General features: G+C 31.3%; 1 protein-coding gene across 1 annotated transcript; it reads right to left on the bottom strand.

Annotated features, from left to right (window-relative positions):
• Positions 1-295: 295 nt before the first annotated feature.
• Positions 296-4,350, bottom strand: LOC110687202 (sugar transport protein 1-like). The gene is made up of 4 exons (XM_021863814.1): positions 4,126-4,350; positions 3,674-3,996; positions 1,238-1,864; positions 296-1,031 (listed from the first exon to the last, which is right to left on the bottom strand). The coding sequence occupies exons 1-4, from the start codon at positions 4,253-4,255 to the stop codon at positions 540-542; spliced, it is 1,572 nt and encodes a 523-aa protein (XP_021719506.1). The 5' UTR covers positions 4,256-4,350; the 3' UTR covers positions 296-539.
• Positions 4,351-11,843: the final 7,493 nt, after the last annotated feature.

Here is an 11,843-nt window from a genome sequence, read left to right as displayed (position 1 = left end):
GCATAATTGCATTTCCATTATTTACAATATGCTATAGCAATGTTATAAAATAGACCAACAATGTTGCCAGCCCATTCCAATTTCCGTCTTTACTTATTCTTTTTTTTAAAAAAAATTCTCATTTTGTATTTTGTAGTAATGTCACTATGTATAATTTGGACCAAAAAATAATGTAACTATGTATAGTAAACTTGTTTACCAAACAAGTTAACAACCAAATTGTGTTTGACTAAATTCAACAAGAGAAGAAAATTCACATTGCAAAATAGCAAATTGCCTTGATTAAGATAAAAAATTGAGATTAAAAAAACTAATTGCTTGTTTATATATTGACGAATGCAACCATTAAAGCCAATTTTGATCATGCAAAATAAACACTAAATTAAAACATCCCATCATCCTTTAAATCCCTCCTTAATGTACCAATCAAAAGCTTAAATAAGTAATAAAAAGAGCTATTCTAATGAGATAATTAAATACAATTCTGTGTGTTGTCCTATGAAACTTTAATTTGTTTAATTCAATTCTTCAAATATTGCTTATACAATTTTAGGACCCTGCTGTCCATTACTCTTGCCCATTTCAAGAGCATGAGCCCCAGGAGGGAGATCTTCATCAGGAACGTATTTGCCCCAATACCAATGGTTCTTCCATACGATGCTCATCTCCTCGATAGGGATACCTCTAGTCTCCGGGAGGAAGAAGTAGATGAACAACGACATCACCACGACAAAGAAGGCAAAGAAGAGGAAGAGCCCGAACTTGAAGTGGCAGAGCATAGTGAGGAAAATCTGAGCTATTACGAAAGTGAAAAACATGTTGACAGACACGTTGATACTTTGTGCTGCTGACCTGATCTCTAAGGGGAAGATTTCTGAAGGTACTAGCCATCCCAAAGGTCCCCATGACCATGCGAAGGCAGACACATAGATGCATATGAAGAGCACCACCACTATCGCGTACCATTCTGGCAGGTTAGTGGCGTTTCCACTTACTCCAAACTTCACTCCGATGAAAATTGCCACAATTACCTGTAACATGATAAGCAAATTTGTATCAGCAATTCAGCAGCAGCAAATTTTCTTAGACAATCTCTATGTTATCTATAAGTTGGAATTTATTTACTAAGGGAGCTACATTATATCATTTATGTATAACCACCATAGTTAAATGATGATACGACGTAACATTATTACCCTAAACAAAGAAAAATCGAGGAGAAAAAGATGATTAGTACCTGACAGATGAACATCTGAACACCACCCTCAAGGAAGAGGAACCTACGACCCCATTTATCAACTCCATAAATCGAAACCAAAGTAGCCACCACATTGACTCCACCAGTGATGACAGCAGACATAAGCGAAGCATTGTCCTTAAACCCAATCGTCTTAAACAGGACAGGAGCATAGAACATGATGACATTGATACCAGTAAGCTGTTGGAAGAAAGGGATCGCGATAGCCATAGTAAGATGAGGCCTATACTTCTTCTGTAGGAGATTCCTCCAAGGGTGTTCAACCTTCTTGGAGGCCTCACTAGCAGCCACTAGGTCATTAAACTCGTCTTCAACATCATCGACACCACGTACTCTTCTGAGTTTTTGGATGGCCTCATCACGCTTACCACGTTCAATCAACGAGTTAGGGGTGTCAGGGAGGATCAAGGCACCCACGCTAATGATAATAGCAGGGACCATGGCACCTCCTAGACTCAATCTCCAACCCCAATCATGGATTTTGGCGAAGAAATAGTTGAGCACATTGGCTATTAGGATGCCAATTGTAATGGAGAGTTGGAACACAATGTTGAGTGATCCTCTGTATCTGTAAGGTGCTGTTTCTGATAGGTATAGTGGTACTGACTGCAATTACACATAACAATTATGCATAAGTTAGTGTGCACAAATTAATAATCTCAAATATTTAGTAACCAAAATTTGATTGTGTTGATTTAAAACATTACCATTACATAAGTATAGTTATTTTCTTTTCAACTTTAAGTTAAATTTAAATTGAAAGCTCTGTACTAGTGTAACACATTACCATGCCACCTTACAACTCAACCGTAATGGAAGGAAATTAGGAAAGAACGATAGATATATAAAGTATGTTACTGTAATTCAATTCCTTAAAACAACCCAATATCGAATATGCATGTCTAATTGTCTAGTACACCTTTTGTCTCTTAAAGTTTTTCCGCAAGGTGTTTTTTTTTTAGGCAAATAAAACAGCTAAATTGGGGGGTTTGATTAGTGTTTAGCTAGAGACATATGAGGAACACATATCAAAATTGCCATGAGGCAAACTTGAAGAGCGAATCGAAAAGGAAAATTGGGCAATTTTGAAAGAATGGGAGCAGTATTAAAAGTCAGATGAATTATCACGCTTATTGAATGAGATGGAGCAATTATATTGGTTAAATTTGCTATCTTTTGGGACAAAGAAAAAGTAGACTAGTAGATAGACCACAAGAGGTACAAATTAGTCAGTGGTTTTGACTGTTAATCTGAAATTGTACATAACCAAGAAAGTTTAAACTTAAAGATATGATTATATACTACTCTTACATTGGTTGAATTGAAAGCTGTAGAAAAAATTCACAATTTAGAAGAAAAGTATACCAAGTTGATGAAAAAAATAATTACAGTTTTTTGTCCCCACCTAATTAGTCATTATCCTAAATTCAAATTTTGTTATCATCATTTAAAAGAGTAAACAATTTCAGTTATTTTTTACATTAAATTATAAATTTTTTTGATCTTTGTGATTAAATTTTCTGCAAATTACCCATCTATTCTTAAAATTCAACGCCGGAACATAAACGTTTATAGAATTATTATGAAGAAAATAAAGGTTCACATACATGTCCATAATTGATGCATGATGGCGTAGACATGGCAACATATAGTATTTTTTTTAGCAAGAAATCGAATCAAATAATAAACCACAATAATGATTTTAAATAATCTGAAGATTCTTTTATTTTTGGGTGTTTCTTTTGAAGAGTAATTATCTTAATCTCTTGAATTTTTTATATCGATCTGTTCTAAGGTATTTTGATGTACAATTCTACAAGCCTAAATTATAAAATCAAAATTGAGATATTATTTAAGAGTATATATTACCAAAAAATTAAGATTCATATATCAATCAATTTAGGCAAGTTTATCAAATTCTTAGACCATAATATTTTGCTAATGACTCATTTGGATAAGGTCAACCACATTCATTTAACTTAGCGTTTCACTCTACTGCTAATCTGCTATCATAATTTGAAAAAACAGCAAAACATTACAAAGAACTAATATTTTTTTATGGAAAATAAAAAATATCCAAAAACCATAATTAATGAATGAAGAAAAAGGTAATTGTACCAACATTATTTTTTCAGAAGTTAACAGGACAAATCAAACAGAATCCTGAAACAATGTAAAATTAATTTTTTAAAAGGAAAACAAAAACTGCAATTTGGATTTTTCTGTTTATAAAAAAAAAAAAAATCAGTAAAATTAAAATAAAAAAATCCACAAATTGATAATTGAGACAGAGAAAAACCTTTTTCAGAACCCAAAAAATTCACAGAAACAAAAAAGAACAATCAATCAAACAAAGAGTAATTCTTTTTTTAATTTAATATAAACAAAAAAAAACAAAAAAAAGAAGAAAATTACCTGATTGGCAAATCCAACACCAAAACCCAGCAAAATTCGACCAATAATAAGCATAGCAACGTTTTGTGCCAAAGCATTGATGATTGCACCAGCGCAGAAAAAAACACCTCCTAATAACATAGATAATTTTCTTCCCAATTTTCTTGTTACGTATGATGCAACAAGTGAAGCTAACAAAGCAGCCAAATACAAAGATGATGTGAACAATGTCAATGTCACACTATCAAATTTGCAATACTGATTTGTCGACTTGTCTTGCGTTTCTTTTCGGTAAACCGACGGGAAAAACTTTTTCAGGAAGTCCGGCATGGATGTCACACCACCTACACAAAAGTCGTGTTTAAAATAAATTCAATTAATTTTGTTGTAACAAACGTGAAACATCTAACGTGTTATATTTACTATGACTAGTAGAATTGAACGGAATTAATCTATTGATTTGTTTTGATTACCTGAAATTCCGATGTCATAACCGAAGATGAGACCACCCATGGCAGCAACAATGCATGTTGCAAGAACGTAAGGGGTGAGTTTTCCGGGGTATTCTTTGCCCCCTTGCGTTACGAACCCACCCGCCGGCATCTTTTTTCTTCTTCAATGAAAAAAAACAGAGGATTGAAAAACAGAGGAATTTCGAGAAGAGAAAAAAATAGAAGAGAGTAGACAATAGAGAAGTGGGAGTAGAAAAGAGGGTTTAAATAGGAAGATAAGTTGGACTGTTGGTATCTTTAGTCGTAGAATAAGGAAAGAGGTAGCTGTCAATGATGATTTGCTTAGTATGATAATTTGTTAAGTATTTTAATTGTAATAATAATAATAATAATAATAATAATAATAATAATAATAATAATAATAATAATAATAATAATAATAATAATAATAATAATAATGATGATTTTTTTTTTAAGGATAAGATTAAAGAAATTAGCATTGACTTGGAAATTTCGCAGGATTTTATGCAAATTGCATGCAATTTTATCGCCAACGGAACCCTTTATGTGTGAAATTGGAACGTTGGATGAATGTGCTATATTATGGCTGACTTCTTGTTACATGTTTTAGGAAATTTTATTTAATCTAGTTTGTGTTAAGTTAACAATATTGGTGACATTAGAGTTTGTGTAATTTCGAACTACTCGTACTAATAAGATATTAAGATTATAAGAAGTACGGAGTATTAAAGATGAATAATACGGAATTTTAATTATATTAAAATTTGTGTACCTATAATTTAGAATTTGAGTAACAATAAACCTTTATTGATCAAATTTCACACAGTAGGGAGAGTAACAAATTATTGTTATGACATTAGACATTGTGTATTACTCAAACTTTTAACAAATTAGTGTTTATGTTCCAACCTATCGGAATTATTTGACATTAATATAAATAAATTATTACGATACATAATTATTCATATATTCACATTAAAATACACCTATAGTTTCCCTTCCCTTGTTCCAAGCAATGGTTCTACTTATTTATCAATTATATTTCTCCGCTTATCATTAATTTCGAGATTAGTACTAACATCAAATAAACACACAAATAGTGTGGACGATTACTTGCTTAATTACTGTTAAATTGGGACGAAAACAAGCCACTTGTTTTAAAAATTTTAGAGCAATTTGAATTATTCGTATTTGACTAATTGAGTACCACTTGTATAAGACTTTCAACCAAACCGGATGACAATTGGGTTGCTGATTCGGAGCCGAACTATTGAAGCAACGGCCCACGCGGCCCACCTATTTTGCTAACTTCACAAGTTATCGTCCACCAAAATAATTTTAAAATAAAATTAATTTAATTATTACTTGTATTTTTTTTTTAATAGAATTATTACTTGTATTTGCTTAAGCACATCATAGTAGTCTACGTCATCTCATATTCACATGTACAAGTATAAGTATATCCTTATCTTATAGACCTACAGTGGAGATTAATACCGTGTTTTTTTAAAAAAAAAAAAACAAATTTATCTATTACAGAGTATTATATACAAGTAATATATTTTATTTTATTTTATTTTTGGGAAGGGGGGTTTTAAAAATTACTCCGTATGATCATATGGATTATGGAGGCAATATAGGATTAGGCGGCAATATACATGTAATGATGTAATAATGTCTAGACAGTTGTATCTAATGTAATATTATCCTACTAAGTAAACAATTGTCTAGCATTGGCATAGAAAAATTTTACATTCGTCAATATTTGTATTGAATTTAAAAATTATTATTATACAGAATAAGAAGTAAAATTTAACTTAAAAAATTCAAAAACAATGTACACCATTCAATTGGACCGGTGTCTAACCATACAAAAGTATTAGTTACAATAAAATCTTAAAATTACAACAATTTGCATAGATCATATCATGGCTAATTATTATGCAAATTTTTTTTACGTATTTTGTTTAATTAATTTAGTGTATGTAATTAAGGTTGTATTTAATTTTTATTATGCAAATATTTCGTATAAACTTTATTTTGTTTGAAATAAGACAAAATACGTAGCGTTTGAACTATCTCAAACATGAAATTTCTTAATTAACATATATGGTAGTATAATATTTGACAAAATTAATTTCTATAAAGTTCTCTTTAATTTGAAACATAATAAGGATAGAATATAGTTTCTTACTTCATACCTACGTGTAAGTTTGCTGACTCTGATATTACAAATCGGATCACCAAATTATTGTGCTACCTTATCAATGTTTGGATAGTGTTAGCTAACGCCTTTTAAGTAGGTAATATAAACTCGAATTAATATCTTAGGTTATATGGAAACTATAGGATATCACTATATCAGGATTCACATTATATGTCACATATAATTAAATTGTAAATGCGCTTTTGGTATAAAGGTTTTCTTCATTGGATAAAAACGTGACTCAAAAACATGCATCTTCAATATAACACCGTTGTATAGTTTAATTTTCATGTGAATCCTTTTCAAAGACAGCTATTGCTTGCCCCTTAATTTCCAATACAGCTTTTATGACTTGTCCATTATCTTACAAGTATATCGTTTTCATTTATCCATATTAAGTAACTAATTATTTGGTGGTTGATTATTTTGCAAGGTTTACTTTCTTTATTAATCTAATTATACCGTCTATACTTATATACTAAAGTAATCCCCGTAATCATCCCTTAAGTACACGTGTCATCACCGCATAAAAAAAATTCCTGCCAAAAAAATTTGTTACTACAATTTTTATTTTTATTTTTTTTGAAATAAGTTTGTTGCTATATCTCATGGAGAAGTTTTGGCCTTATATTTAGAGAATGATGCTCAACAACAATAATTTAAATAAAATTTTAAAATATAGTGGTAAAGAATAAGAAACATAATATTATAAAATACTACTTAGGATATTATCAAAAATATTTTTTTTTCTTTTTTTTTGTTATCAACAAGAGTAACACGAATAGTGAGTACTTGTTAATTAAGAACAAGAGTATGCTTTCAAATTACGAATACTTAAATATTATTACTCCTTTTATCTCACAATAATTGGTCTATAAAATTAGACATTGAGATTAATTTATGGTATATCACAATGTTGAACTTTTTTTTAAAATATTTTTTTAATTACAATGATTTCGTTTTGTACAGTTTCTAAGAAACGAATAATGAAATAATATTGAAAAATCGTGCATACCACGGGTTTTAAACTAGTTGATATGAAATAATAATGATAATAATTAATTAATTAAGACAAGAATAAATTTTTATGTAATAAATTTGTTTGGTCAATTTCGATATGTACTACATAGGATTGCGAGTATGACATGTTGTCAATAATTAAGATTACAATTGAGTAAAGAGTATTAAGTAAGATAGTCATCTGTGTTTATAGATGATTTAGTTCGAATTTGATCTTAGTCCAAAGGATTTCATAAGATAAAGTTCATCACAATATTTGAAAATGATACTCGTATTTAATTAATTATAAGTGCATTCTATCCATCCGGTCACTAATCGTTGAAGTGCGAAAACAAAGGACATGTTGCTAAAATGCTAACCATAGATAAGTTCAAATCAATCAAATTATATTAGAATGTTACTGTTCCTCAAAAAAAATAAAAGTGACTTTAATAACACATACATTTGTGTGCTTCTTACTTTCATAGCACTGACCATCAATTATTAATCGGATTTTTCACCAAATACCCCTGATTTTTAACTTAATTCATTAAATACCACCAACATTTTTCAAATTAACCATATACCATTCAGTTTAATGAAAAAATCACCACATGCCCTTATTGACTAACGCTGTTAGTCATTAAGGTTAATTATGTCACGTGGCAATCTCTGATTAGTTCTTATTTAAAATTTTTAATGAATTATTTAAATAATTAATTAGAAAAACTTTTTACAAACTATTTTAAACAATTAAAAAAATAAAACCACCACCACCGCCATCTAGAGATGGTAATTGATCGGATTCGGATCGGGTGGAGCTTCACCCGCATTCATCCATTATTCCAATCACTCCATCCATCATCTGCTTTATCCATCATCCATATTCGTTCGTCCATCATCCGTGGATGAAACGGGTGGAGCGGATGACTAATGGATGAGTATTTAAAGTGAAAAAAAAATCCATAAAAACTCTTTTTCTTATTATTTATACAATCGTTATTTTTATTTTATTAATAAAAAAGGAAAAAAAAACCAATATATTGTTTGAAAAAATCAATTTGAAAGAAAAAATATATGTAATTTTCTTGCACATTTCATATTTTATTATTAAACTCTTAGATAAAAAAACTTAATATATGTTAAACGGGTGGGTGGATGGTAAGCCGATGAAGTAGAGCATCATCCACATCCGATCCGCTCCATCCATCACCCGCTTCTCATCCATTTAATTCGGGTTTTCGTCCATTAACTTAAAGCGAGTGGAGCGGATTGGCGGATATCCATCTAATATTGTCATCCCTACCCCCATCCGGCCGGTCGCCACTTAGCTGGCCCACTTCCTGGGCGACCGGCGCCCATCCCTCCGCGACATTCCCCACCCCCTCTCCTTTCCCCGAACACCACATCCCCAATTTCCCCCACCCCGACGCCACCCTTCTCCCATTTCCCCCACCTCGAAAACATCCCTCCCTCCCTGAAACGACCCCCTTCCCCTATTCGTCAACCCCCGAAACCCTAAACCCCTCCCCATGCGTTTTGGATTGTTCACTGTGCCTTCCTAATTTTCCCAATTTCCCCCAAATTTCTCCTAACATACATAAACCCTAATTTCCACAATGCACCTCAAATTATCGAATTTCACTCCAGTTCTTTATTGTTTTGAATGATCAATTCATAGTATTTGGTTGTAATCAATTTTTCAGGGGTGGAGAAAGGAAGAAGAGGATTGAATTCAACGGTGAATGTCGATGGAAAGGTTGTTTGAAGCTTGGGAATTTGAGAGGTGGTGTTCGTGAGAAAGGGAGAAGGGTGCGACGAGTTTCGCCAACGGGACAGGGGGGAAATGCGCCGGCGGGATGCCAACCAGTGATGGGGTCAGGCAGGGTTGGTCGGTGGTTGGGCGGCAGCCGTTATTTTTTTTTTTAATAATTTTTGTAAAGTTAATTAATTTAATAATTAAACAAATTGTATAAATAAAAACCAATTACAAGCTGTCACGTGGTACATTTAATGTTAATGACTAACAGAGTTAACGGAAATGGCATGTGGTGACATTTTCTTTAAATTGAATAGTATATGGTGAATTTGAAAAATGTTGGTGGTATTTGGTGAAAAAATAATAACTTATACTTTGTGTATTGTACGTATATAAGATTACTTGGTAAAGTTCTATAATGCTAGGAAAAACATGAGATCAAGTTCCTTCAATGTCATTGTTGTTATATGTCACCCTAGGTTTAAAAAAAAAAAAGGCTCACCCTACAAAAGATTAACAACAATAATAATTGAAAAAATAAATTAAAAAAAATGAACGGTTTAACAAATAGTTTGAGGCCTTTGACTTGAGCTATAACTAATTTTACTTCATTTCGTAATCTGAAATTACTTTATTTTCATCAGAAACCAAGGGACTAGTCTAAGTCTACATTAAAGTTGTAATAGCCATCCATAACCATTGCCCACAAATTCTAAAAGTCTCCACTCATTGATTAATCTTTGATCTTGAGTGATGGGTCTTAATTTACAAGGCCCCAAAATACAGGTCTGAGTCAATGTACATGAATGTTTATGGAGTACTATTGAGCTAACTTGCGAATCTATTAGGCCTAACATATACGGAGTATAATATTTGACAAATACTTAAAAAAAAACAATGAAATTACGAGTATCTGATTTTTTAGGTTTTTGAAAAACATGCAAAGAGCATGTATGTTGAGAAAATCTCACCTAATTTTGGACATATTTTTTTAGTATACAGCATACTTACGGAGTTGGAGTATAACTTTTTTATAATAAAGATTTAAATCGATAAAAGAAAAAGTAAAAAAAAAAAAAAAAACGATTTACGCGTGAAGGGTCCATACCATGATGGGTGATTTGATATCCTGCCAATTAAGATCATACATACCCTACTAATATGTGTAATTGCATATACACTACATAAAACATAATAATAGTGAAATTAGTTAAAATTATAGCAGTTTTTTCCATGAAGACTTGAGACTTTTACTAGTCAAATGAAATATTTTTCAGATAGTAGGAGAAATATCGTCAGAGAATCAGATATATTAAAGGGCTTTTAAAAATAATAAAAAAAAAAAAAAGGTCCCCTCAAAATAGTATTCACACTATTTTTATTCCACCTTGTTGAGTCGCAATCTTTATCTATCATTATCAATGAGGTGTTGATGAGGTCCATAACTTAGCTTATGGCCTTATATTATGACGTCAATGGACTAACATTTTCTTATTCACATTTTGGGTGTCTTCTTTGGTGTACAACTAAAGCACTATCCTAAGTCCTTAATCACTCATTGCGTTCATTATTATTCAAGATGTAATCACATAAATAGTTTTAAAATATGTAACCGTACCTTTTAAATATACAATTGAATTTTTTTTGATGTTTTAAATGTTAACCGACGACTTTAAGTGGATGGAGCTACGAAACCCCACTTCCAAAAACAAGCAAGTGCTAGAATGGCCTTCTATTCAAATAACTACAATGTTTTACGCCTTTGAGTCTTTGGTATATATTGGTATTTTGGATGACTTGAGTTTGGTGGGCGCTTGAGTTTCCATAGTAATTTGAATGACTTGCGTTTGGTGTGTGCTTGAGTTTCCATAGCTGATGGGACGTCTTATGATTTTGTAGTCTAGGCTACAATCATGTTACATTAAAATCATACTACGTATATTAGATTATATATATATATATATATATATATATATATATATATATACACGAAGTATATGTTTACATGTTATCTAATACATCAGTTGATGCATAAGAATTTATCATGTCTATTAAAAATTGATTTTTTGCATTGCTCTTTTCGTTTAATCGAATGTTGTTTAATAAAAGATTCTAGAATATTTTGGTTCCCTAGAGATGTTGAATTCTGTTATATGGAATAGTTTATTTTGATTTGGGATAGCATATATATTATTTAAACCATGTCAAATAGAGTCTTTTCCATCAATATTAAAGTCACACAAGCGAGCCAGTCCTTATCTAAAGGGTTATAAAATGATGGCCTCATGGGTGCCTTTTAAATCTTAAAGTGGAGAAGCTCTTCCTCACGTTAATGAGCATTTAATGGTTGATGATGAGCCCTTCTCTAAAATACCATTGCATTTGTCCATGATACTATATATGCTAGGAGCATACTCTTGACTTCTTAAGGTAATTACACTTTTTAGAATATATAGGGAACTAATGCCATAGCCTCTTGATATTTAGCTACGCAATTGAAGTTTTAACAAGCACGTTCAACAAAAACTCAAATTAGCTTTTAACATTAGTGATTAAGATTATACTTGACAAACGTGATAAGAAAATTTTTAAATCAATAAATTAAACTAAATCAACATTAGAGGTAGGTAAGGGCCATCCGTGGTAAACTGGATCAAGTTTTTTCTAACTAAACTTTTTTTTAATAATATAATGTTTGTTAAATGCTTGGAGAGAATTTGTGGCATAATAGCTCAGTATTGTTGTTTTTGAACA

The sequence above is a fragment of the Chenopodium quinoa genome, unplaced genomic scaffold, assembly GCF_001683475.1.
Source record: "Chenopodium quinoa cultivar QQ74 unplaced genomic scaffold, ASM168347v1, whole genome shotgun sequence".
NCBI lineage: Eukaryota > Viridiplantae > Streptophyta > Magnoliopsida > Caryophyllales > Amaranthaceae > Chenopodium > Chenopodium quinoa.
This window is presented reverse-complemented; position numbering and strand designations above follow the sequence as displayed.

Excerpts from the sequence above, each read along its gene's own strand:
- LOC110687202 (XM_021863814.1), bottom strand. The coding sequence starts at position 4,255 with ATGCCGGCGGGTGGGTTCGTAACGCAAGGGGGCAAAGAATACCCCGGA. Across the intron at positions 1,865-3,673 it reads GTGTTGGATTTGCCAATCAG|TCAGTACCACTATACCTATC; the intron begins GTAATTTTCTTC and ends GTGTAATTGCAG. Across the intron at positions 1,032-1,237 it reads TTCAGATGTTCATCTGTCAG|GTAATTGTGGCAATTTTCAT; the intron begins GTACTAATCATC and ends ATCATGTTACAG.